This window comes from Lipophrys pholis, assembly GCF_963383615.2.
Source record: "Lipophrys pholis genome assembly, chromosome: 12".
NCBI lineage: Eukaryota > Metazoa > Chordata > Actinopteri > Blenniiformes > Blenniidae > Lipophrys > Lipophrys pholis.
In genome coordinates, this window is record NC_137641.1 from 18,579,675 (window position 1) to 18,607,618 (window position 27,944).

At 39.4% G+C, this 27,944-nt stretch overlaps 1 protein-coding gene across 1 annotated transcript in view; it reads right to left on the bottom strand.

Moving 5' to 3' along the window:
* Positions 1-27,944, bottom strand: part of rimbp2a (RIMS binding protein 2a) — a gene marked incomplete at its 3' end in the record, with an annotated part of 71,491 nt that overhangs the window by 16,733 nt on the left and 26,814 nt on the right. The window contains exons 4-10 of the mRNA XM_080477307.1: positions 16,399-16,488; positions 12,851-12,973; positions 8,071-8,175; positions 5,588-5,638; positions 2,366-2,570; positions 269-426; positions 23-102 (exon numbers count right to left, since the gene is read on the bottom strand). Coding sequence (XP_080333433.1) covers positions 23-102; positions 269-426; positions 2,366-2,570; positions 5,588-5,638; positions 8,071-8,175; positions 12,851-12,973; positions 16,399-16,488 — 812 coding nt within the window. The remainder of the gene's footprint in view (positions 1-22; positions 103-268; positions 427-2,365; positions 2,571-5,587; positions 5,639-8,070; positions 8,176-12,850; positions 12,974-16,398; positions 16,489-27,944) is intronic.

Below are 27,944 nucleotides of genomic sequence, written 5' to 3' on the forward strand. Positions count from 1 at the left end.
TACAAACGTGTGTCTCCTTCACCTGTAACGGGCAGTGCAAAGGCGGACCTGGCCTGTGTAGCGAGGTTTGGACCTGGGTGATGGGCTGGCCTCATCCTCCATCTACAGATCAGTGAGAAAGAGAAGTACTGTTTGGACAGTCAATAACAAAATGAACTAGTGACTGAAGAAGAAGTTAGAGGATAACAACAAACCAGTGACATGGTCTCACTTATCTCAATCAAGTTATTCAGATTACATTCAGCAGTCTGGACTCAGTCAGGCTCACCTCTGAAGGGGTAAGCTGTGGAGGGCTGTTGGGGTGGTCCGTCGTCACGGTGCTGGATTTGACAGGCTGCGGTTCTGGTCGTTCTCTGTCTCCAGTCTGAGGCGTGCTCAACAAGAAGTGGGAGATCAGTAGCGGCGTGTTAGCCACACTCTCATCACCTGGAGACATTGATTTCCATAGCAAATAAAGAGCAACTGTCATTCCTTGGTATTGATCTCCTGTTGAAGTGATGGTGCAGCCTACACCCCTCAAGGCAAAGACTGTTCTTCCCCCATCATCAGCCCTGCCCTTTTTCTACATGTGTCTCGAAACATCAGTCCTCAAAAGGAAAAAAAAAAAACTCTTGAAAAATGCAGAATATACAAAAAATAAGAGCACAAATGGCTAAATTCCTTGAGGAAATTAAAATAAGTCAACAACACGGATCCGCTGCGTCTCTGGGCTCTTATGGTTTGCGAATGATTAATATTATGCACGACCACAAAAGCAACAGTGAGCTCCGTTTCAAGTGAAGAGAGAGATAAAACAGGGTTTCCAGCACTTCAAAGACCTTTGGTCTGTGCCAGACTGTATAAATCTACATCCCTGATACAGCTGTATCTGCTGGCTGTGCAGGTTGCACTATGTGTCGATGGAATACTAATGTGTTAAATCACATTCGTGTCATACATCAGGCCTGTGATCAATTAGGAAATGTATTGATCATGAATAAGCACTACCGCAATTAATGGTTCCCACCTCTGTGTCAAAAGTGAGCTGATACAGCTGTCTGGGGGATTGGATCACACTCCCCCTCATTTTTTTTATCTGATTATAAGCCTTTTGGTCATATGTAATGTGGCAGATGCTTTTATCAGGGGTGTGTAAAGTGCAGTAATCTTTTACAATAGGCGGACCCCACTGGTAGTACATAATCTATTTCACACACTGTTCTTTGGGGCTACGCAGTCATGTTTCGGGGCTCATGTGCAGTGCGGCAGGGATGTTGTGTATACGACAGTTGCATTGATGCAAATGAACACTGGCCTGAAAAGGTGTTTTCATAGCGCCGCCACTCATATGCTGGTGTTGAGTGTTGTGAGAAGGACACTGCCTGGCACTCCAAAATGTTCTGTTCAAAAAGGCTCCCATAGTCCAATGCATTGGTGCATGTTCAGTGAGTGTATCACTTACCAAATATCACACATGATCCACCAGGTGGTGAGGGATAATGTCAAAAATCGCAGCCAAACTTGGAGCCAAACTCAATTCACTATCAAATTCTGATTTTATCTCAAGACTTCATTGATACACAGCTATCAACAACTCATGGAAACACTGATGCATATGCTAAATTTAGTAAACGCCTCCAAGAAAGGGGCTTCAATAATACCAGTGAAAATAATTGCACCTATGTATCTTCTAAGTATCTACAATACTCTTTAAGATTTTAGATTTCCAATACTATTTGACTTAAAAGTATACTAACACAACTGAGTACTGAATTTTCAAGAGAATAAATTGAATTCATTACTTTTACTTAATAATTAAGGAGGTCATAAAATGATGAAAACCATCACTGAATACAATATAAACACAAACACATAATTGGTTCTCTGCTTCTTCTTTTGCTCTTTTTTTATCTTTTCATAGCTTTTCATCTGGTATCTGTCAATGTATAGAGGTGGAATGTTTGTCCTTGTCCTATTTATTGTTTTTGTTACCGTTTTTACCGTTTTACTAGTTTTTTTTGTTAATACTGCCTTGCTTTGTGCTTGTCTTATCAGTTTTTTTCTGTTCTGACATTTCTTTATGTCACATGCTAATTCCGGACAGACTGATGACTGAATGCATGCATGTAAATGTACACAATGGGAAACTATAAATAATGTGCCTCTTCTGGGATAAATAACAGTGTCTGAATCTGAATAAATTTTTGGGGGGTATTCAGTATAGTCACATTAACAAGTGTACTTTATTTAATCTGTGGTTAATAGATGGTTGTACTTGTATATTTTATCTTATATTCACTGTAAGCAGCAGAGAACTTGAATTTCTTTCAATTCAATCCATCCATCTATACGTTTATCTGACTTGGACATAAGATAAAGGACTCACCTGTCTCTAACTTGGTTTCCAATGCAACGCTGAGTAGTGGGAGTTTCTTCTCCGGTTGTAGTGGGATCTGGGAAGTGGGAGTGGGATCAATTTTCAGGATATCAGCAGGTTCCAACTGCAAACGGAAGTTGAGCAGCTCTGTGGACAGCAGGTGGAAGTGTTCACTGTGAGTCCTGCATTTCTGCTCCAGGTCATGAACCTTGACCTTCCACAGATAACAAGAGGAGAAGAAGATGAAAAAAGTAAGCCCCGGAGGGGAGGAGTGAGAATTCATCACATGTAATAGTGCAGATACGAGTCTCCTAAAGAAATGCTGTTTTATCTATTAAGGCTCATCAAACACAGACCTAATTAGAAGCAAATCCCTAAAGAGCATTTCCCAGCTTTAGCAGTGTGAAACCTCCAGCAGTCTAATCTAAGCATGTGGATGGGAAGAGTCATCTGCTGACATACAACACTGTTAAATGCTGATAAGAAAGCCTGCTGCAAGGAGTTAAGCCGTCATATCATAGCCCTCTACATGGTGTTCAACCACTACATTCATTCCTGTTCAGTGTTCATATGGACTCTCATGTTGCACAAAATAGCTGCTGAAAAGCTTTCTACGCTTTGGTGGTTTGAAGAAAAATCAAGAGGGGAAAGGGAGGGAGACTAAACTAAACAAGAGGGGAAATAAGTACCTGAAACATTATGTCCTTATTCTTCTGTTCAGACAAAAGTCATAAACAGGGAAGAAAAAAAAAAATTAAAGAGAAAACAAAGTTAAAAATGAACCAAATATGAAATGAAAATCAATAAAAAACATGCATGTATACAAAACAAGTTCAAAAACACAACAAAGTGAGTTCAAAAATAAAGATATCAAATACAAAAGGTACGACATGCAACAAAACATGGAAGATGGAAAAGCTGAAAACGTTTGTTTACTTCTACAGGCTTCATGTGGACTTTCCCATTAGAGTAGGAGAACAGGATCGGTATCTGAGACTAACAACTCATTCAAAAGATGTTTCATAAGAGAACTAAGTCTTTGAGTTTACATTTTTCTGACCGAACTGTTCGTCTCAGCCAAACTCTGTAAAATCGCATTAAAGTGCCCCCAATGGATAATAACACGACCTCGAATGAACTGCTCTCAAAGGAGTCGGCAACCTATTGTCCAGACCGGAGGATTTAGAGTAAAATGAGAAAAATAATTTGGGGTAGATGAGCTGCTGACAAGCATCTTAAAGGCTGTGATGAAACGCAGCAGGTCAGCAGTTTGATCACAGAGGAGAGGTCAGCCCGAGTTCAGCATGAATGGGATGTGTGAGTCTGGAAACAGGAGAATTTGGAGTAACATGTAACAGAGCACCACTTGGAAAGGGCCTACCAGAGATAGAAGAGGGAGAATTGTAATTACATACTTAAATTGAGAAACCTGCTTCTTTAATCTTGGAAGAAAAAAAACAAATTCAGGTTTTAAGCCACAACTGGTTCATGGATCTCCCCGCACGCAGCTTTTTATTAGACTTCCTGTGCGTGGGAGTGTGCAGACTGCTTTTTTTTTTGACGTTCTCAAATCTCTTGTTAGCTTTATTACACCAATGAGGACGGGACTCCTCACACGTATCATCTCACTGGAAAATGCTTCAAGTAATTTCCCTCAACAGCTCTGCCAAGTTTACACTAAAAAGAGGCGCAACAAGCTGTGGTTGTTGGAAACATGCGTGGGTGTTCTGGATGCACTTTAACTGTTCAAATTATCCCAATAATTATCTTTTTTTTTAGTTCAGCATCGATCAATGGATGTTGTTCCGTGAACTACTTTGACCCAGGCTGAATTATAAGTACCGGTACTACTAACAACCACAGACAATATAATTGATTGACAATTTGCTTTAAAGGGATGCTAACATTAATAAAACATTAATAAAGGTGAAAAGGTAAAAGAAAAATATATATAAATTAGTGCAGACGCATAAGGAAAATAAAAACAAATGTTCTTTGAGGAAAAAGTTGTTTGATGCAAAAAAAAACCCAACAACTTTGATATTTGTTTTGTTGTTCTGCATTAGTAGACAGTTTCTTATCACAACGAAAGCCACATCCTCAGGGTCCATTGTGTCTGGATACTCCTGATAAAAAAATGAGCTAACAAATATGTCTTTATTGATGAAATAAACTGCAGTTTACAAATGATTAGGCAATCCACTGCAGGCAAACTTTGATGGGGGGAAATAAAATTATACGAGTAGGCATGGCACAGATTTCTGTGTAAAAGCTCAGAAATTCACAGCTTTGCCTTTTAGTTTTGTGCCTATTTCAGTCGTCTTGATAGGGAGGACGGACGGACGGACGGACGGACGGACGGACGGACAGATAGATAGATAGATAGATAGATAGATAGATAGATAGATAGATAGATAGATAGATAGATAGATAGTTAGATAGATAGATATATAGATAGATATGTGCAACTGACCTAAAAACATGAAGTTATGATGTGTCAAGCTTTGTTTTAAAACTGTATTTTGGTAGTGAAATAACTCACATACATTTCCCCCCTTTCAGCAACCAACAATTTAATGATATTGTCTGTTCTGTATAGAATAAACATGCTAATAATGTAATAAAATAGATTTGTTTTTACAGCCATGGTTGAGTGTTGAATCTCCCAAGTATGAATATGACATCTATCTTAAACACTAGACCTATTTTAATAAGCAAATGGCACAAAACGTGCAAACAAAACTTTTTATTTATTTCCATTATTGGGTACAGTTAATACATCCTTTTTTTTTTTTTTAAAACTTCTTGAATCATGTAGTCACTATGACATATTATAAAGATGGATCACATAACTTAATACACTATTACCAAGTTATTACATTATGAGCCTCATTACATTGAAAATGGCCAAAATTATTTAATTGTATTACGTTATTGGCCTCTTCATAGTTAAATTATCCTTCGTCTTCTTTTATCATAAAAATCACACTCTGTTACTTAGTAAATGTCAGCATGTTTAACTAATATCAACAAATCAAAACTTGCCATAAGAAAAAAGAAGATAATTTTCTTTTTATCTATGTTACATTGTTAGGAACTGACCCAGCTCTTATAGTCCTGTACCACCTTGTTTTTTTAATGCGCCTACCTGAACCACAGAGCTAAGCCGTATTTATTAGAACAGACCTCTGAGGTAAAGCTGAGTGAACATCAGTGTTCATGTTACTGTACCTCTAACAGGTGCACTGCTTCCTCATGCTCTTGGTCAATTTGAACCCAGGCCTGCACAGAACACAGAGAAACAGGCAGTGACAGCTGACACTGTGATCACAGTCCACGAGGTAGAACAGACAGCGCACAGCTGACACACTGTCAACGCAATGCCCTGCCAGAGGCTCACTGGTTCATCATGGCACTGGTACTTCAAGAGATGCTTACTCCTGATGGCACAGCTACAAACAACAACAAACAGAGACCGACTTATTTTAGGGTAAGTTAGTGTTCAAGCAGCAGCTGCTACAGGAAGTGAAAGTGCTGTCATCGGCATTATCATCGCCTTTCTGGAACTGATCATTAATTATAATACAGCATTAAAACCTCATATTTGAGTTTTGATTGAACTGTAATATTTAGATGTCAAAGAGCCGCCAATCTACATATTTACTAGTTAGTAAGTAGTTCAACCACCTGCCATTAAAGTATTAGAAAATTTCCATGACTTTTTTGTACTAATTGTCCTCCCAGCTTTACAATATAATCTAAAACTACTTTGTCATGAAGGCATTACAAAAGGTCCTTCATGTGCTAAAGAAAGTAGATAGTTAAGCATTTATGGGGGGAGTTTGTGATCATAAAAAGCACTACAGTCTCACACTCACATAGCCTGATCATTTCACTGAAATTTAGTCCTTCATAGAAGCCATTGCTGTGCAGTTCTTGTAATACAATAACAATAATAATAATAATAATAATAATAATAATAATAATAATAATAATAATAATAATAATAATAATAATAATAATAATAATAATAATAATGGCTTGGATTTATATAGTGCTTTTTTCACGCTGACTCAAAGCGCGTACAGAGACCATTATTCATTCACACCAATCCCACCAGTGGTGGTAAGCTCTGTTGTAGCCACAGCTGCCCTGGGGCATGCTGACAGAGGCGTGGCTGCCATTTTGCACCAACGGCCCCTCCGACCACCACCAACATTCATGCACCATTCATACCCATTCATACGAGGCAATGTGGGAAAAGTGCCTTGCCCAAGGACACAACGACAATGACTTTTTATAGAGCTGAGCACATTAAATAGAGAAACAGCAAAAACGCTCTTACTTTTGGACTGTCACATGTGTGAATACTTCAGAAACATTCACTAATAGATATGATTCACATCCAAAGTAGTCGGTGCATACATGCATATTTTTTAAGATATGACGAGTATGTAAGTTTCTGAAAATTACTACTTGGTTACAGTTACTGGTTACTTCTCAAGAGTTCAGCTCATTAAATTAATCTAAAGTTACTTTAGTTAGCTGGAAATCAAACTGTGTTGCACACCTCTTGTGTTTGTCTATTTGAAGGAATCAAATCACTATAAAGTATAGAGTATGTTCTTTTCAACTGCGCTCCCACCAGGGGTTTGCACTTTCCTTTAAAAAATGTGGCCACAAGAACAACTGCGAAAGAAGCTGCAATAAAATAACTAACATGCAGACAGGAGTTAGTTATTAGAGATCCAATCCTTTTGTGAGTTTATCTTAAGCTTTAAAGTTATATTTCTTGTGTTGTGTGTATCTTCACATTCAAAAGAAGCCGCTGGTGATACAGAAAATATCTCAAAAAGGCTTGATAATTTTTAAGAGGGTTACAGAATTAATTCAGCAATTGGGCAAAATTAACAGTTAAAGATAATAATAATAATAATAATAATAATAATAATAATAATAATAATAATGATAATAATAATAATAATAATAATAATAATAATAATAATAATAATATATATTCATGGCTAGAAAGTGAACAAACAGCCAGAGAATTGCACCACTGTGGGTCATCAGGCTAATTGAGTATGTTTGGGAGAAAATGTAGCAAATAAAACAAACCAAACCCCCAAAAAAACAAAGTTTACAAGTTAAATGAAGCGACAAATATGCCCACGGTAAAGTAAAAAGGACAGCAGGCCTTTAAACCCATTCAATACTATTCAAAACAATTAAATCCAACTTTGTAATAGTTTTATTTGTGGTAATTTTTTTTTTTTTACTCTTTTCAAATTATAATAGATCTAAAGGTCATCAGACTTATCGGAGAGGAAAAAGTCATGACTGTGCATTATGCAAGATGTTTGCCCGATGTAAAATTTCGTCAACAACTAAAAAGACAGCATTTTCAGCAGAGGGCTCATCATCATGCGATCAAAGGCAGTGAGGCTGAATCTGCATTTCTAATAGAAATGTGCTGATTTTTGAACAGCCCTTTGAAGTCTTTATATTTTCTCATACAGTCGCAGTGATTCGATGACAGTGATTCAGCACAAACCGTCCACTGACACATCAATAAGTGACCAAGAGGCTTTGGCATCAAATCAGTGCACCAAATCAATGGTTTGAGGACAATAAGTCAACACTCTGTGTATTTCTGTATATATTCCTAGAACAACAATAATTTATGTTTTTATGTACACGCTGTGTGACCATACCTTTTGTAGTTGATTGATCTCTTTCTGCTTGGTGTGAAGGGCCGCCAAGGCGTGCTCATGCTCTGTCTGCAACTGCTGCTTCAGCTCTACAGCCTCATGCATATGCTGGGAAGAATCAGAGAGAGGCAAAGACAGACAGGAGGAAATTAAAACCAGATGGATTTTAAAACCAAAATTCAAAAGAATTACTGACCCACTCTATTTCTGTCTAATTAGTTATCAGAACCAGGAAGGCTGGAACTAATTACAGGATCTTCTGTGGTGCTACAGGAGAGATTCCCAACCTTTGTATCTAATAAAGGCTATGGACTCCCTCTCTGCCAAACCATTACCAAGAAGTTCAACACTGGTCTACCCACCCAATCAAGTTTCTATAAAATGTGTAAATAAAAAGACTTTGAAACCTCTGGTGCTTCACCAAGGAGGTCCCAGGCCCAAGCTTTTTTTTTTTTTTTTCTGGATTCCCCTCTATTTCCAATAACAAAGGCTGAAGAGCTTTTCTGATCTCTGATTTGCAAAAAATTATGAAGATAAATTGGACGCGTCTACTTTCACCAATATAAAAAAGTAGTAATCTTCAAAAGCAATTGAGGGATCACCAGATCTGCTGTAGTTGGTACAAAGTGTCCTAATTTATTTGTATATTTTTTTAAGCATGTTCAAATCTATTTTTGACAACCTCAAACAAGGAAAACCCTTTGTTGGGAACCACTGCACTATAGGACGGGTTCATTGAAACATTTCACTTGACAATCTTTCAGTGCAGCATGTGGTTGTGTTTTACACTTTAAACCAATAATATTATTAACATGTGATATCATTTCAAATATTTCCACTTATCCTGCTGTGGACGTCTGATCACACATCTGACTCCTCTGCAGCAAAGTATCACTTCAGAGTCAAATATTAAAGCAAAGCATGAAAGTGAGGGTTTGCATGGGGCTGGATGAGGTCAATAATAGCACTTGAATGCCTGTGGACTTTGTACAACGCAACATAAAGCAGCTATTTTCTTAATTGTGATTGCTGGAAGTCCGATAAAACAGCTGGCTTGACTGTGAACACCAGTGTGAAAATCTTCCCATTAACAACCAAAAAGATCAGTAAATGACACGTTAAATCTTTTTTTTTTTTTTTTTTTTTTTTTTTAAGATCACATTTCACACTTCATTTGTTGTGCAACAAAAGCATGACTACACAAATAAAAGGCATTAAGTAGGACTGGCTTTTTACTGTTTGCGGTCTATATCTGGAGCATCCATCTCACTCAAGCTGTCACACACCGTGATCGGCCAAATTAGCCGAGTCACGACTATACAGTATCCATCCACAAAAGTCACCAGGTGCCACTTCCTCAAGAAAAAAAAAAAAAAAAAACAAGGCGACAACATCTTTCTGAGACTTTAAGAAGAAAATAGCACTTAGAAGGAAATCTCTGACATTCTTTTTTTTTTTCCTGTGTTGTTCCTCCATGGAGGGGGGAAAAGAGAAAAGCTTCTTTACCTCCTGGAGTGGCTTGGAAGTGTCCTGAGCAGGCAGCCGCTGCTTTGCATAATTAGGGAGAAGCTCTAAGCTGCAGAGGAGTGAGGCGGCAGAGAGGCTGTCACTACAGCCTCACACTGAAAACTACTTTTTATTTAACCCTTACGCGTTACAAGTGATGGTCGCAACTATATTTCTTGCATTCTGGGATGTCACGTTCGAACGGGACCATCTTAAAATCACGTGCTTGGCTCACTGATTTGACTGTTTTACAGGTTGAAGCCCTCGTTCTTCTACTAACCTTTACTTCAAAACAGGAAGAGGTGAAACATGAATTGGGAAGGAAAGGGCAAGTGGGAAAAGGGCAACTGAGGTCACACATAAATTGTGGATTTGAAATATGACTGGGATGTGACTCCTCCTGCGTGTCTTTACCTGACTGACCTGTGACTCCATTGAAGTCTTATTTAATGAGATTAAACATTTGACAACATTTGACGCCTGAAGCACGCTGACTTTTAATCTTCTTATTCAATCTTTTTTAGACTTGACTGGTAATTCCAGTCAAGGCCTCAAACCGTGACCTGATACTTTTTGAGTCAATGTGTGATTTCTAAAATCTTTTAAAACTACATAAGCAGACACAAGTAGCGCAAACAACTGCATGGTGCATGGTTCCTGTTGAAGAGGAATACCTTTGCTACTAGACTATGGGCATGAGGAGTAACCAAAGTGTTTGATCTTCGATTGGGCCGGATGAATAAAATCCTTGCAACGATAACCTGGAAATATGAACAAATTTAAATGCTTCTCCAGTGGGCTAATGTATGAGGACATTAGGGACATTTTCACATGAGAAGTAAATCCATTCAGAACATCTTCTTCTTCTTTTTCAAAAGTGTAATCTGAAACCTTTTAAAATCTCAAACTCATTTCATGATTTTGATGCTCACGCTATTTTGCTCACATTTAAGTCGATATCTTCCATCGCTGCATCGCTCTCTGTGTCAGCGCTATGTTGTGTCTTTCACTCAAACAGTCCCTACATTTACATGGTCACTTCTTCGGCGAGCTCCATCAATTCTATTTTATTGAAGAACCACAGCTTTTTGAATAAATTCATCAGACTGAAACAGTATATGCACAATGCTTTGCACTGGGAATCCCCACCGCCCACCTACCTGTTGGGTTGTGAGATCATTTCGTTACACTAATGCAGTTTTGGTAGGATTTTTCAGATGATGCTCATTTTAGACACATATGAAAGATTTGTCAATGGGAATAGCTCCAAATTAAGTTCAATAAAATTCTTTGTAATCGGACTCTATAACTTTAAAACCAGACTGGCAGCAGAGAATCTCATTAGTTTTAACTGAATAATCCAGTTAAAAAAGAGTCTTCTTTTTTTTTCTCTGCATGTTGTGTCTCCACCATCACTGTGTTCTCCACCCACATTGCCCCATGTAATTTTCTCTAAATAGTCTCTTTGTCTCTGTAATCAATGCACAATAAGACAGTGACAAACCTTCCTCTGCTGTATTGGGGAACGGGTCAGTTTTTCTCATGAGGGTACATTTCTCTTTCGAATATCCTGACAAACAGACAATCAATAGGAGATGCGGGGAGGCGAGGATTTGTAATGAGAGTGCCTCTCGCAGTGCAGTGAGACTGGGTCTGATTACTATTGGCAGACAAGAACACGATAAAGGGGGTAAAAAAAAAAAGAGCTTCTCTATGAAACCAGTGAAACTCCACTTCATATGTTGCGTCAGTTTCCTTCTAAACTCTTCTCGGAAAAACAAACACATGGAGGGACGGGAATGTTTCCAAATAAGAAAGCTGATTCTGAAAGATTTCCAAATGTTCTGAAAAGTGTGAGCCAAAAAAGACCACTGAAGTGATGAAATAATAAGAGCGAAGACGGAAATATGGGAGACAAGCATGGAAGTAGCCAGCGAAAAGGCTGACAGATGGACTTAATGATGATGTTAGGGAAGTAATGAATGGTTTGATCTTGAATCTCCCTAATTTTCTGCTTCATCTGTGCAGATTTGCAACATGAGTTCAGGACCACCATACAGACACTCAGTGGTGGAATCAAGCTGACGATGTCGTCTATCAATGCAGATATTCAAATCCTAAGTCTTCCAAGACTGTTATTTGGTGGAAATCCATCACTGGACCTGTACTCACTGGATTTATTTGATCTAAACTTCAAATTGATTTGTGACATTAGTTTAACTGGAAAAGTGAAAGTACTGCTGAAAATATCTATTCAACCAAGTCAACAATACTGACAGAGGAATCTGAGTGGACAACAAATATTCAACAAGCACCAGTACACATGTATCACTATGTCTCACAGCTGTTTTAAACAGTCATTTTTAATGACATCCATCCTAGTATAACAATAAAGACATAAATGCTTCTGTTTTCTCTGTTTGCACGAGAAATGGAAATATATGTACAAGCTTGAAATGTACATGAATTATAAACAGTGATGAAGTTTGCATTTGCAGACATGCCAAACGGCCATTGTGGGTAAAAGGATATTATTATACTCGACTTAAAGCAAAGGTTACTATGGCAACATGCCTGAATACAAAGATATCCGCAGTCCTAATACTAAAAACAGAGCTAACTGTGAAGTTATCTCGCTAAACCAAAATCCCACTCTGTGGCGCAGAGCACCACGGTTCCTGCACTTTATCAGTGCCTTCCTGTTTCAACTCATCACGACGCTCTGCAGAAAGCCTGTTAACTAGCCACTCATTACAATCACTGTGTGTTGGGACGGAGACACTTTAAGATCATGCAGGACTGTGGACATAACCGTTCACCACCGTTCTATCATCTAGTGTCTTCGCAGTGTTAATCTATGTTTTTATGTTTCTCAGTCTGATTATGTGACATTTAATTCATGCAAGGCCTCAAGCAGAACAGTATATATCCGGGCTATCTCTCTAAATGACAAGAAATACAGTACTACAGAACACCAGTTAAATAGAAATACAGTTTTATAAAAACTGAAAAAAGTAGAATAATCAATAAATTATGCTACACAGTTGTATAAAAGCAATATCACACTCGAGGTCTTGTTGGTCTGTAACTTTCTTCAGTCGTCCTGATCGTAGCTGTGCTGTTCAGTGAATGAATGTATGACGTTACAACACACTGTTAACTGACAGAACAAGCACACGGAGGTGCTCAGCTCAACCAGGCAAGACTAGAGGTGTGAACCCCAGACGTTAAAGTGATGTGTGCATATTTATAAGTAGCTCGCGTGCGTAAAACCCACCTTCAGAACCTGTTCCAGGCCATCAACTTTGCCTTGCAGTCTCTGTCTCTGCTGCCGGGCCACGTCTCTCTCCTGGCACACTACAGCAAAGGTCTGTCTCAGCTGGTCATAGTCAGATCTCACCTGCATCCAGTCCAGATATAAGGGACAAAAAAGTGGAGGAAAAGAAAAGTTACGTAGACCGATGACAAAAGTTTAAATAGGTTTTGTTAAGGCAAGTCTTTAGAAACGGGGGCAAAAAGAACAACAAAGTTGGAGAACATTTTAATTTCCTCTTTGTTTTACGCGAAGCTTCTCACAACATTTTTTTTTCAAGAAAAACAAGCATGCAATTTTTATGAGCTTTGTTCTCGCCGAAGACCTAGTTTTTTGTTGTTGTTTTTTTACATTTATGAACAGAAGCTATTTCTTTTTTTCTTTTTCTTTCACTTGGAGGGTTGATTGAGAATTCACAATCTGAGGAGATAAATTTATCAGCACATTTCCATTTAGCCGTGATGGGACAGGCCTGCTGACTGGAGCATTCTGCCTCTCGTTCCTTCATCAGTCAGAGGCCTTGAGCTAAGCTGGTTCCTCTGAAGGAGGCCTCAAAGGAGCGTGCCCGACCATCCTTCAGTCGTACGCCCGTCGTCTCATTAATTAGCCAAACAGATAGATAAGCGCGCTCGCTCTCAAAGTGCACAGAAAACACCCCTAGCCGCAATAGAAAATGAGAAGATTTATTATTTGGAATTCATGTCTGGAGCTGAAGTCAGGACTGTTTGTACAACCTGATGTATCAACACTATCATGTGGAAGAAAGATGAATCATATTAAACTGCAAAAATATGTGTTTGTTTGATTTTTTTCTTTGTTGTAATAATGTTTCTTGAGTGTGGAAACCTGGATACATTGGAAAGCCTCTTACATTTATAAGGAACATGCATTTTTCGAACGAGCAGGCAATACTTGACATCTCTCTCCATTAAGATTTCCTCATTGGCCACTATTTTTCAACAGTGTCTTCTGTGTGGTCACCACACTTTAACCTTTTCATCAGCTACCAGAGGGTAAATCTGGACTTCATCACTTTCCTCCACACGCTAAGGTTGAAGTGCAGATGTTGCCAACACCCGTGCAAACCGACCCGGAGGTGAAGGGAAACCACGTCAAGCGTCCTTGTCGCCCCATGAGACTGGCTTTGTGCGGTTTGTTCTGAATCATATAGGCAGAGAGGCATCGCTCATATCATCTTGCAAACCTTTCTCCTAAATGCTGACAGAATAGAAAACCCTTTTCTAGACTGTCATCTTCACGGGATCCACTTCAGTTGGCCCTCGGTTTGTAGGTAGTACCCAGGCTGATTCAGTTGCCCAATTCCATGATCTGACCTGCTGTTTCCACATCGGTCAAACACGACCTTCTGATTCTTGGAACAGACATCTTTTGAATACTGTAGCAAGGCCAAAGCTCACATGTTCTTACAACCAGGTGGCAATAGGCTAACCACATCATCAGCACCTGGGGGTCCTTGAACAACAAGAGCAACCGTTGTTTTTGGCACTCAGAAGATTTGGCAAAATATTGCATAAGCACAACTCGCTTACTGGACAAAACAGAGATAAGATGGCTTTTCATGAAGGGAGGATTTATTGCTAGAAAGCAACATATCAAGAAGGAAATTATGAACCAAAACAACGCATTTTGTGCTTAATTTAATTATATTCTATAAGTCAAGCAAATTCTGATAATATCATCTTATTTGTAAGTTGTCGCAATAGTTTCATGCAAGGACTGCATCAAGGGAGACCTTGTGAATAAAAAGCAAACATGTTTTGTATTTGATGAAAAAGCCATTTTATTAATGTCAAATACAATGAATATGTGTGATTTAGTTAGTTGGTTCATTTAGAGACCGAACAGTTTTAAAGAAACGTAAGAGAGTCATAAATGTAGAAATCCAGCTCGACCTCAAGTGATAACCATGCATGTATAGATGCATTCTTTAGAATTAAAACCATAATATTTGTGCTATAGTGTCTCTATCACATAAAAAAAAAAAAGCTGCTAATATGTATTATGTCAGCTAAACAGAGCAAGAAACTCCACATTTGGATGAGAATCAAGATCAACTCTGGATAGGAGATAAAAGTTATCAATCATTTTATAGGAAATATTGTGATCGCATAGTCATTTTGATTAGAATAGAATAGAATAGAAATACTTAAATCACAGTAATCCCAAATATTTAAAAGCATTCCTTCATTCCTTACAGTCATTAAATAAGTAAAAATAGTAATTACATGGGTGTGACCGTAAAGTAAATGTACAGAGAGCGAGAAAGAGAGAGAGAGGGAGAGAGAGAGAGAGAGAGAGAGAGAGAGAAATTGTCCTTTTTACATGAGGATGTGTTAACCTTTTTATTATGTTTGATGTAGTCAAAACATTGTGTTCATATAACTACTACTTGGCTCAAATACAACAACATCATGATGACCCCCCTCCTGGAAATTAACAGAGTAATCAAGTCAACGAAGAAGGATGGTTGGGCATCTTTTTCCCGAGCTTTATCTGTGAGGACGGACTCATCAGGCGAAAGCCAAGGGATATAAATTAAACCTGACAAATACTGAATTAAAACATGTTAGTGTTTTAATTTCTCCTTTAAAAGTAAGCATTTACTCATTATGATCAGCAAAGTGGAGCTTTGGTCATATGAGTGCAATTTATTTTCTCTGATTACTTCCCTAATTATTTCACCACTGTCATGTTTCTCATCCCTTTGTTTCTCACTCTCTGTCAGCTTCTGTTGTTTCTCTTTCATATTTGCTCATTCGCTCTCTATTCACCGTCAAGAACACTCTGCCGGGGCCTTTGCCATGATTGCCCTTACAAGCCAGTCCCATTCATTCATACTGTATATTTGGCACCACTGGACATTATCTTGCCCCACTTTTTTTTTCATCTCTGTGCCCACCTTGTCACTGCACAGATGGCGTCTTTTTATTTTTTTTTGTGGCACGATGCAGCAAAAGCTCCCAGCACAGTCCCTGGACACATGTCAAATCTGCCCCCTCTGTGAAAGCCACTATTAGCGCCAGAGCAGCTAATGGCCTACCATCACAGACGGTCACTGTCTCTCCTTCTGGGCATGTGTTTGAATGTGTGTGTTCATATTCATGTATGCAACTTGTGAAAGTTTGGCAAATCCCCCCAAAAAACACACAATCAGAGGATGAAATATCAGAGCAATGTGTATTGTGTGTATGTAAAATAGAAGGTTTGATTTTATTGCCACATAGATCCGATATCTCACTATATGCGGTTATTAATAAGAAGTAGCATACTATCATCGTCACTGCATGCATATTGATCTGTGGAGAGATGGATCACAAACTCATACATATGGTTGACCCATTTATAAGATTTAGTGCTGCTCCTGCACAACTGATACTACAAAGTGAAATAGATTTTACCATGCACCAACACCTGGTAAAGCATTGATCATCATCACCTGGGTGTCCTTGCAATATACCGTGTGTATACTGCGACATGTGTGGCTGCCCTACCTGGTCATACTTGGATGCCTTCAGGTGGTGGTTGATGAGCTCAAGGTTCAGGCGATTTTTCTCCTGCAGGGCAGCATGGAGCTTTGTTTTCTGAAGAGATAGAAACAAGAGAGAAAAAAAACCCCGTTTAATGTCTTGTTGAGATAGTTCTGCCGTGCATTGTCTTCAACATGTATGTGAGCCTCACATGTTGACTCCATCCGTAACTATTATATAAACGAGAGATGAAAGACTGGAGTTAGTGGCAGTCCCTCCCTTTATCTGCATTAATGTGTGTGTGTGTGTGGGTGTGTGTGTGTGTGTGTGTGTGTGTGGATAAGCTTTTCTCCAAGATGCTGTCTGGGGACAAAACCCACAGCTGCATACTGTCACCCTCCATTTGGTATGTGGCATTTGGAAACGATAGGGAGGGGGTGAAGCTGAAAAAGACAGGAGCACAAGAAGGCAGAGATGAAGGGATGGGTGGATTAGAGGCGACGAGGAAGAAAAACTGGGATGGCGGGAAAGATAAACAGGAAGGGAAGAAGGATTTTAGGGAGGAATCCCCAAAAATAAAAAAACAAACCAGAAATTTGAGAAACATCCGTGAAACACCGAGCAAACGTCATCAGCTAAAGATGCGATTAAGTTGCAGAGCATGTAAAAGGATTGAGGAGAGGTGTGCAGCCCCTGTCTGTTCACTCCACAGTCCAGATTCACATTCAGAAGTTGTCATGCCGCTGGTGCTGCAGGTACTCAAGCATTACATAATTACGCCAGACTCAAACTAGGCCAATGCTCTCCTCCTATCGCGGCTCTGAGCATTCAAGAGTGATTTTACTGCGACTGGTCATATCCTGGCACATAATACCACTTCATGCTGGTGTGCTGAGCTCAGGCTGTTGATTGTCATTCTCAGCATGGCGCCGGTAAAATGCGGATAAGTCACTTATAATAGGAGTCAGCTCCTTAGTTTAATCAGCTCTGTCTTTAAATAAAAAGGAAACCAGAATTACTGTTTTTATGGTCATGGTAAGAAAAGCAGGATAAATCCGCCAAGTGAACCTATATATTACTGATGTAATAATATTGCCTACAATAAAAACAAAAAGCCCTCCTTTCTCTATAATTGCTTTCTAATTACTGCTATTGTCAAAGATACAGGTTACATACAGAGGTAAATCTGGGCCGAATGGACTTTTGCCAGCTCGTTCTTAATTTACAAAAGTTGGAATAAGTTTGAGTTAATTAGATGTGCTCACAAAACTATTGGATTAGCTTCTGACTGGACTGGAAACTAAAGGGAACAGCAAACTCTTCAAAGGTCTTGTGGGCTACATGTAAAAATAAAGATACTTCAGGTACTAAATGTCTCTTTGCAGAACAGACTGTCATGTTAAGACATCAATGTTTACTCTGTGTGTACTAATTTTAGGTAATGATGTGATTTTTCTATCATCACAGAACGTAGTTATTACTCTATTAACCAGTCATTCATCTGTTTCAACACATGTCACAGTAATCTGAACCACAGCTGAATAAATGCCTCCTACAGGCGCACTGAGGCAGTAGTATGCTCTCCATTGTCTCCGTCATGTCCTCAGATTGCCTCTATGAAAGGTTGCGGACCCCCTCTTCCCTCTTCGATCCCTGTTTTGCTAAAACATCACCGTGAAGCTACACACTGGAAGACAGTCTCCTTCTCTCACAAGCTTAAGTAAACAGGAGTAAAACTAAAAGTAAAGGGCAGTTTCTCACATCTCTTCTAGTTTTCTTGGACATGAGCAAATCTAGTTTTTCCTCAGACCCCTCCTGTGATCTCAGGATAGCGTCCTGAAGCCCCAAGTTGTAATTTGTACGTTATTGTCATTTTATACAGATATTTTGAAACTTTCATGCAAAGCATCGGTACTAAACTGGTAACTGTGAGGCCAGCTTTGGTTTCACGGGATATTTGATCAAAATAATAATCAGTGATATCGAAACTGAAGCAAAGTTGAATAGAATGTGTCCGCGCATGTGCTGCACCTTTATGATTTGTTTACACTGTGTGGCTTCTGATAGAGATCTCTGCTTTTTTTTTGATGACTGTTTTTATGCACCTTGTTGCTTTAAGACCATTTGAATTTTGATTGAATTTCAGCACTTTTACTAAATAATTTCTTTTCTTCAGTCCAATTCAGGTCAGATCGTTTATTCATCTCAAATAAGCAATAGATTTGTTTTCCCAGAGCCACAAAAAAAAAAAAAAAAAGAAAAGAATGGATCAATAAATGTTTAAAAAAGAAAAAAGGGAACCTGCCAAAATAGCAAAAAATACATTCAATGAATAAAATGTGATAAACAAATTCTCCAAGAAATAATTCATCTGGTCTAAAATGGGGTCCACGTTGAATGCAGTGTACTATAAAAGCAACAAACCAAGAGTCCAGAGAGAGAAACACATTCTGAGGAGAAAAACATGATTCTTGTTTTCACTGGACTGAGAAGAGCTGCGCTCTGTAAACAGTTATAACTCAGAGATAATAAATGCAATATGAGTTCTTGAACCTGACTGTTGTATACTCAAGCAAAAAAAATAAAAAAAAGAAAGCAAAAAAAAAAAGTCTGAGCTTTGTATGTCACCATCTGCACAAGACAAGATTGTGCAGCCCAGGGGTTTATGATTAAATTTATCAGCCCACATCGAGGAAGTCAATAAACCCTGGCCTGAGTGGAGAAGAGAGAGAACCAGACGAAGTGAGGGAGGGGGGCAGCCAGATTCATTCATCCCTTTGTGTGCACAGCCAGGGATGTCGCAGCGAGACGCTATCAAACCAAGACAGAGATACAGAACAGACAAGGACAGGAAGACGCAGAGGCTGGTGAGCAAGTTCACTCGCCGCTTTTATTGTGTAACTCTGTCGTCACAAAACATCACCCCCTGCAGACCAGAGATTTTCTGAACCACACCTCGCGACAGCCACAAAACCGACGTCGTCTGCTAATTAAGCGGACGAGGCACATCATGAGGTGTCAGATGCAGTCGTCCTCTGCGACGGCACCTCGGGACAAATCGGTTTACGCCATGTGAGTGCAGGGCAGGGGGATGGAAGGGATGCGAAGGTAAACAAGAAACAGAGATGTGATGGAAAGAAAATTGATGGTCCGAGGCACCTCAGAGGTCAATCAGGGCTCTGACAGCCACTAATCAAACTTTATTTCACTCACTCTGTTTGTTTTTTTCTTTTAGGCAAAAAAAAAAAAAAAAACAAGAAACACTTTGCAGAGCATTTGAGACGGTTGAAGCATGAAAACAAAAATAGGAAAAACAAAGAAACGGAGAAAGGGAAGGGATGACCTTTTATGGGCTTCGTTTTAAGGGCCTCGGGAATGATGTCTGCCTCTCTACTTCCTCCCACTTCCAGTGAATCACACATTCACAGCTCGACTTAACACTCCACAACATCTTGTAAACACAGTGCTATGCTGTGAAGCCAAGGGACACACACGTTACTGTGCCAATTTAAATCTTCAATATGCACAAGTCAACAGACAAATCTGGTCTTCGGATAAAAAAAGGGAGATGATAATTGGACCCTCTCTTAAGGATAAACAACACGAACGGGGAATCAACAGCAATCGGGGACATCTGTGCAAAGATGTGCGTTACAGTGAAAATGAGACATGCATGTGTTCATGTGTGAATCCATGCATATGTGTGAAATTTGAGGTCCATATGTGCATGCAAAGTGGGGTGGGCAGGACGGGGAGGAGACCTTAATGCCCCTAATGACTAATTCACTCTAACTTCTTTCCTCTATGTTTTATCTCCATGTTCACACACACACACACACACACACACACACACACACACACACACACACACACACACACTCTTTCTCTTTCCCTTCCATCACCACCGTGATTATCATTCTCTTCCCAAACCTGCTAATTTAGCTGCTGGCCCCTCTCTGCTCGCTGTGGTCAGTCAGTGTCCCACCACGCATTCAAAGTCAGATCAGTCTGTGCATCCTTATGAGTCACTCACGTCTCAGCTCCAATCAAAGTGACTGTATTAGTGCAGAGATTTCCAAACTTTAGCCATGAATGAACCACTTAACACTTTCGTTTTTATACAGTACCCTAGTGCCTTTATGAAACATTTCTTTTGGAAAACAATATAAAACAGAGGATTGTTTTAACAGTGTCTGGATTGTTTTACAGCATCCTTCCAAAAAATGTGGTCGATTTTTACAGATCACACTTATAAAAAAAAGGAAAAAAAGAAACAAGTGGATTTCATAACCAATATTTATGTTATTACAAGATGACTGTAAAAGGAATTCATAAAACTCAAAATGACAAAACAAATCTCTGCTGAACAACTTTCAGTGTTCAGCCTCTTATTATGTTATTTTATTCCTTACGGATCTCAACATCTACCAAACTTTGCTCCTCAAGCTGAGACTGGCGGCATGTGGTCTTAGAGCCAAGAGCTTCTCTCTCAGTAAGCGAGAGATGCTTCAAGTGGATTTTATAATACATTTATATGGGGTAGTTTGTCTGGTCTGCTGGTGAAGTAGCTCAAATCACTGTTACAGGGAGATCGATTGAGTGAGAAGAGGGGATGTGTCGACCAGAGGGGGGATTTTCTTCCCTGCTAACTGTTCCATTGAGCTGAGTGACCGCTGGGTCTGGGTGATATCTTTGAACACCATGCGGCTCAGTCATGTCACGACTCCTGTTGTCCTTGTATGTTAACCGGCAACTGAAAAAAATAAAAGTTTCCACACGTGTGCCATGAAGGTATGTGATTGGATGCAATTGGGGGATGTGGGGGATGGGCCAATTTCCTTTGACACGCAGTTTTCCGGTTCACTTCAAAACTGTTACAGCCCCAATCAGCATGCAATTGAAAATAATTTAATTGAATGCACATACTTGGGAAACATCTTCAAACTGAACTAAACTGGGTTAAATATAAATGAAAAAATCTGAACGTAATTGCTGACAGAACAGTTTGGTTTCATCTAATGCCAATAAAAACCCTGTTCGCGTTCCTGCGCACAGCTAAAGATTTCATTCGAAATAGGCGGGATTTCACAGATGTTATTTTAATTAAATTTTATTTAAGGATCGTTAATTCCGTCAACCTCCGAGTTTGTCGAACACGAATTAAAAAAAGCCATTAATGAAAATTAATTGCAGCATTCAAATGTTTTCCTTTGCTCACCAAAAGAGGATTACATGGAGAGGATCTGACTTCTCCCCAGTTCAAAAGGTTTGGGATAATAATAGCAATATGAAACATGGCATTGTTATATTTAACCAAATAAGCCTGTTGCTCATGCGGTCATAATTTTGAGCTGCTGAAAAATGAAATCTTGAATGCAGAGTTTTGCAGGATGGCTAATGCGATTCTTATGGGTGGGGGGGTTGTTACTAATTAGGTGTCACGTAGGAAACACTTTGTCCCACTTAGCTGTGGGAGGACAGATACAACGTCTGCTGTCTCAAGCCTCAGCACAAGTAGAGTCACAAAGATGTACCATCTGCTTGGTGCAGATAATTATTGAGGAGGCTCTTCACATGGAAAGTGCAAACTTAACTACTGTACGGAAGAAGAAAAAAAAGCAAAGATTGAGTGAGAACACTCAAGTTAGCACATCTGGATTCATTTTGTTCCTGTGGCTTCAGGTTTGTCACAAAATATACAATGTGCTTCTTTCCCTTTTCCAAGATAAGTTTGTAATTCATTCATGGAATTGGGTGAACACGGGTGAATTGTATGTGTGAATGGACATAATCCAGCAGTCAGGGGGCCATTCATAGCAAAGAGTACGTTGGCCAAAACTGTATTTCTATGATTTCTGGTAGATCTAGAATTTTTGAAGCATCATAAATGGTCCAAGAGTCCACATGCCAAATGCTGGAGGTAGAGACAGGATTACGAAGATGTCAGTTAACCTGAAGTTTATGTCTAAAATTGTCTAAAAATGTTAATGGTGTACTTTTCAACCCCTACATTTCCCCTTTGAAAATGATAAAAAAAAATAAAGCTGAGAGTGGTTCAACAAAACAAGTTGCATCAGATTATTTTGATCTTATTCAAATATTGTGATACTATAAACAGATTAGTCTCCACTACACTTTGAATTGAGTGGTTTAAAAGCTGTGTGTGTGTGTGTGTGTTTGTGTGTGAGAGAGAGAGAGAGAGAGAGAGAGAGAGAGAGAGAGAGAGAGAGAGAGAGAGAGAGAGAGAGAGAGAGAGAGAGAGAGAGAGAGAGAGAGAGAGATTGTTCTGCACTTGTGGTTTCAGAGCGGACAAATGGGGTCGGAGCCACGGCTGCAGTATCACCACCAACAGCTGCTGCAGGGAAAGTCTGTTTAATGTGTGGAGCTGTCAGCACCACGGACAGCTCCTCCACCGAGGACTCTCAGCAGCTAATAACTTTTTTCATAATCTGAGTGAACAGACCCTTAGAAACTTCAAAACAGCCAATGTCCCCCTCCATCATAGTCACAGTTCTACAATGTTCTTCTACATCAAACTATTGTGTACTGTGTTGTGTTCCTTTCTCACTTTCAATGCAAGCAGGGTTTAGTTATATTAATTTCACACTATCCAGTGTTATATCTAAAGCTATGACGCAATGGTTTCACCAGCGCAAACTCCACATTTGCATGTGCAGGCAGGTTAAAAAAAATGACTCAAGCTCATGATCCAGATTTTGCATGAGTCCACTTATAAACAGTTGGTAGCTGTTATGTCCAAAAAAAAAGAAAGAGCATGCTCACTGCTCAGACAGGTTACCTCTACAGTGTGATGAAAACAAAGCTGGATATAAAATATTCAGGAACACCCCTTGATTATGTTTACATGAAAATCCTTTTTAAAAATGTGCCTCGAAGGTTAGACCTAAAAAGTACACACTGGGCTTCATAATTTCTGCTCACATCCACAAATCATTTTTTAACGAACATAAAAAACACCAGTGCACATCACATGATCAATTGTAGACATTTACGTGCTTCAGAGCAGCCTCCTGTTATTTACTAGATGGTTATATTTGTTGGCAAAAGAAACTCCAATGATCCATAGGTCTAAATATCAATACCTCCTTTGTCTAAGTTCAGGTGTCGGGAGCTGGAGCATGTCCCATTAACACTGGGTGAAGGACAAGATACAAGCTGGACAGGTTACCAGTCCATCACTCAGGCTAACAGAGGGAGATGGCCAATCACTATATATAGACTCACCAATTAGCCAAACAAGCATGGCTTTTGTGGGAGGAAGTTGATGGACCAGAAAAGAGTCCAAGCACTGACAATGCGAACATGCAAACTACACACACAATCACAGACAGTTAGGCAAGAACTAGTAGTTCCCTTATCACAACTAAAGTAAAAAAAAACATTTATAGTATTTTGTGCTTCTGTCGTTAGATTTAAATTAGATTTTACAAATTTCAAACATTTATATCCTCCATATATCCTTCCATCGTTATATTTATCTTTTAATAACACCTCAGAGTATAACGTTTTCATTTTCAACAAGCTCCCTGTAAATGTTGCATTTCATTGATGGGTGTGAGTGAAGAGTTTCAGCTCAGTCGGTGCATGCTGAATTAGTTACAAATGTATTTGCAACAAATTACAAAAGAAAAGGAGAATCTCCTTCAAATACAAATTGAGGCTGTGATATGATCCTACTCTGCAGATTACAAACCACTTAGCAGTAGCTTGATGTTTTGCAGAGAGAACTCACTTTCAAGGTTGACTATAACTTTGAGACTTGTGTATATTAATGCTGTATGTCCCCACTTAAGGAATTGGTTATGGAAAGGAGGGACATTTTGGAGGATTTATTGTGCGCATTAGTGAGGTCTACACTGCCGCAGAATAAAAAAGACGATGCATAACACACGGAGGGTTTGTCCCCTGAAGGGCTTTGTAGGTGTTTGCCTTTTCACGAGAGAAAGTGCGACTTGAATCCCACTTGATCTTCAGCCAAACATGAGCTTCCTTGGCAGACTGTGCTACGTCTGGAGAGCATTTCAAGATAAATCATTTATAATGTTCCTAATACTGTGCATTACCTTTAGTTTACAACACAGGCATGGCACTAAAGCAACCGCTTTACAAAAGCTGAGCAGTACACTTAAAAGCAGCGATTTGCTGTAACCTTTAAGCCAAGTCCTGTTCATGTGTGTCAATTCATTTTGAATATCTACCCTTCAGGCAAAGACGGCAACCTTTTGCACAACTCACCATTTTTCTCTGTGCTTATGATGAGTTCATGGTACCTGTTACCAAAATGTCAACCTTGGCTTATGCATCAACATGCTGTTGATATGATGCCCTTTGCACGGGACTTTTTTTCCTCCTCCCTCTGGGTTATGCCTTCATTACAACCTGTTTAGCTTTGTGTTTCTCTACACTCCGTGTTTAACCAAACTATCCAAACTCAAGTTAACCCAGAACACAGCTGCTAGGCCTCACAAACAGCATCACAACTAGAGCTTCACTTCACTGGCTGCCACGGCAGTGATTCCTCGAACTCCACAATAAACCAAACACCTTTGCTATGAGGGCCCTGCCACTCTGGAACAATCCATGAAGGAAATCATTTCAGCCTCGTGTTGTATTTTTTTTATATCTTAAAATCTCTTGGAAAAACAAACCTATTTAAATTAAGTAAACACTTTTCTGTCTATCATTCAATTTCTATTTCTAGTGTTTTAAATTGCTATTGTATTTACCTTATTGATTACACCTTTGCTTTCACACGCTACTCTTTACTTTAAAATGTGCTTCATAAATAAAGTTTAGAATCATTAGAACTGATAGGTCCACACATAAAACACGGGTGAATCTAGTTTTATAGTTGGAGATCTACATCATTATGTGCGTGCAGATGTGAGTAAGTCACATTTGTGCAAGCTATGAGACCATTTACGCTCTGTGTAGACTGCGGACGCAGATGGCAGTGGGTACTACCAATACAGTGACGCATGACTTGAAGTCCGTCTTGGTATGTGTGCGTGCAAGCCTGAATGAGTTGCATAACTAACATCTCCAGGCATATATTAGCTTTAAGCTCGTCTGCACCCACAGCATGTTCCAGACATTTCATCTGAATCCAAAGCATTCCAAATCTCTTCCAGCGAATATCCATGCTACCTCACACAATCAACACATACACTAATCCAGGTTAATTCTTGCAACAGACCATAAATAGGTTGAGGGAACCACCATGTTGTTGTGGATATGTAAACAAAGCTTTGGGGGAAAAAAAAAAAAGTCTGAATATGAAACGGATGACTCAATCCAGCAGATTTAATAATGTGGAAGAAGTCGAGCTTGAAAGGAAACCCTACCTACGCAGTCACTAACGTTTAATATTAATGGAGTCTCGAGCCCAAAATGTCTACGTCAGGATATTGTAGCAGCCAAAATGTTATGCGCATACAAAATCTTCTTACAGAGTAGGAATCGCTGTACAGTCTTTTCTGCTAAGTAAAAGCACATACTCAGGATTTTATCCAGAATGTAGTGTGCAAAGACTCAAATCTGTGTGCAAATAAAGAGCCTTCTGAGACATGTAGATTGAAGATTTGTTCACTTCTCAGGCAAAAAGCTAAAGTTTTGTTCAAACACCCTGGTTTTCCTGCATCTTGTTTGTATGCGTGTCCGTGTGAGCACACATGTGAACTCGTCTGCCTGCCTGTGACAGACCAGGAGGCAACGCAGAGTCGTATGAGGGAGAAGGCGGAGGAGAGGCAGGGAGAGGCCAGCGCTACCGTCAGGAGGGATTAACTTCTCCTCCACGCAGCACACATCCTCATTCATGTCACCGTTCAACCTCCTGTGCTCCTCTTCTCTTTAGCTTTACAGCTCACGGTTTCAGCTCATGGTTTTAGTCAGAAATTGGTGTTTTGGGTCTCCATCCAAAGAATCCGGGTGTCCAAAATATATTTGGGCGGCAACCAGCACCAGGGGGTTCCAGGGGGCATTCTTATGCATTCTGGATGACTAAGTACTACATTGTGACATGTGATTAGATTTTGCTTCTTAACAGAAGTATATTTCCTTTTCCGCCTGACATCTTTGCTAATGCGTCCTATATCCTTCCTTGCTTTGTTTAAATGTTGTCTATTTTCTTTTTAGGTAATTGTTTCTTTTCATTGTTGATGGTTTCCAAATGCACCTGTACATGACTCACCTCACTCCAAACTTCACTGCATGCGCTTGTTTAAACCTCCTGTAGTTGGTACATTGCTTCTATCTGCACCCCTAAACTATGCACCTGGAGACTTTTAACTCTGAAATAGTTTCTATTATCCTCTTTTTAGTTTTTAATTGAATATTGGATGCATATTTGTTCTCTACAAGCCACCTATAGCGAAGTCCCAAGACCTTAGTATGTCACAGTCACACAACTGAATTGGTGAGGGAACAAGCATGATTGTCAATACTTATATCAAAATCAACAACATTTTCACAGCAAAGAATATTTCATTTTCCAAATATATCCAAATATGTGTTAACATTTTGAAAATGAAAAATTTGATAGATCATAGGTCCCTATAATCAAGATCACCTGTGTGGATTGTGCATATGTAATACCTCAGCATCCTCCAAAGGGATTGGTCCAGTCGCGCTATAGACAAGCGGCAACGCAGCCGTGTCTTGATTCGATTCTGGATGAACTCCTCTCTGCTTCAGTATTTGATGGCATAAAGATGAACGAGAGAATTATGGACAAATCAGAGGCCGCCTTTCAAAAGGTAAATACTACGTGGTATCAAATGACCAATCACGTCGCTCGTTACTGGGCATAATTCAAAAGGAAGTTGGTTGCTCGTTGTGTACTCGAGCCGATAATTTGATATGTTTTGGCGATAAAAAGTGACCAGTAGTGATGACCATTATACACATTTTAGACAGCTTTGAACCATCCCAATGGTGGCTGGACGTCTGTCGTGTACTTTTGTAGTGTCTGTGGTTGATTCAGGAACAAAGTAGTGTAGATAGCCACATGTTAAACACATTTCTCTCCTTTTCGTTCTAATAAAAAAACATTAGAAGTTGGACTTCAGAGCAACATTTGGTGTGAGTCATGATATGCTTACTTTCTGTAGCTATCCCGACACAGAGCTAGTCATTGTCACTACACTGGTCATGAAACAATACACACTTACTTGTGTCCACATGTACTGAGAGATTATTTACAAAGGAGTGTAACAAGCTTTGTAGGTTAGCGGTACTCTGATTTACTCCCACAGATGAACAACACGCGTTTGTAGTTTAATAGTGAGTCTAAATTGCCTGCAGGTGTGAATGTGAGCGTGAGTGTGAGTGTGTGTGTGACACTAGCCCCAGGTGACCCTAAGTGGATTAAAGTGGCATGGATAGGGCTAGAAAATACCTATAACTAAAACATGATTTAAAACATAAAGTTCTTCACCGACTTTTACAGCAACTCTGTCGGATATTGTGTTTTTGTCCAGCACTAGTAACAATCCAGTGATGTTCCCACTTATGTAGAGAACTCTGACAGCAAAGATAAAGAATCATGATAC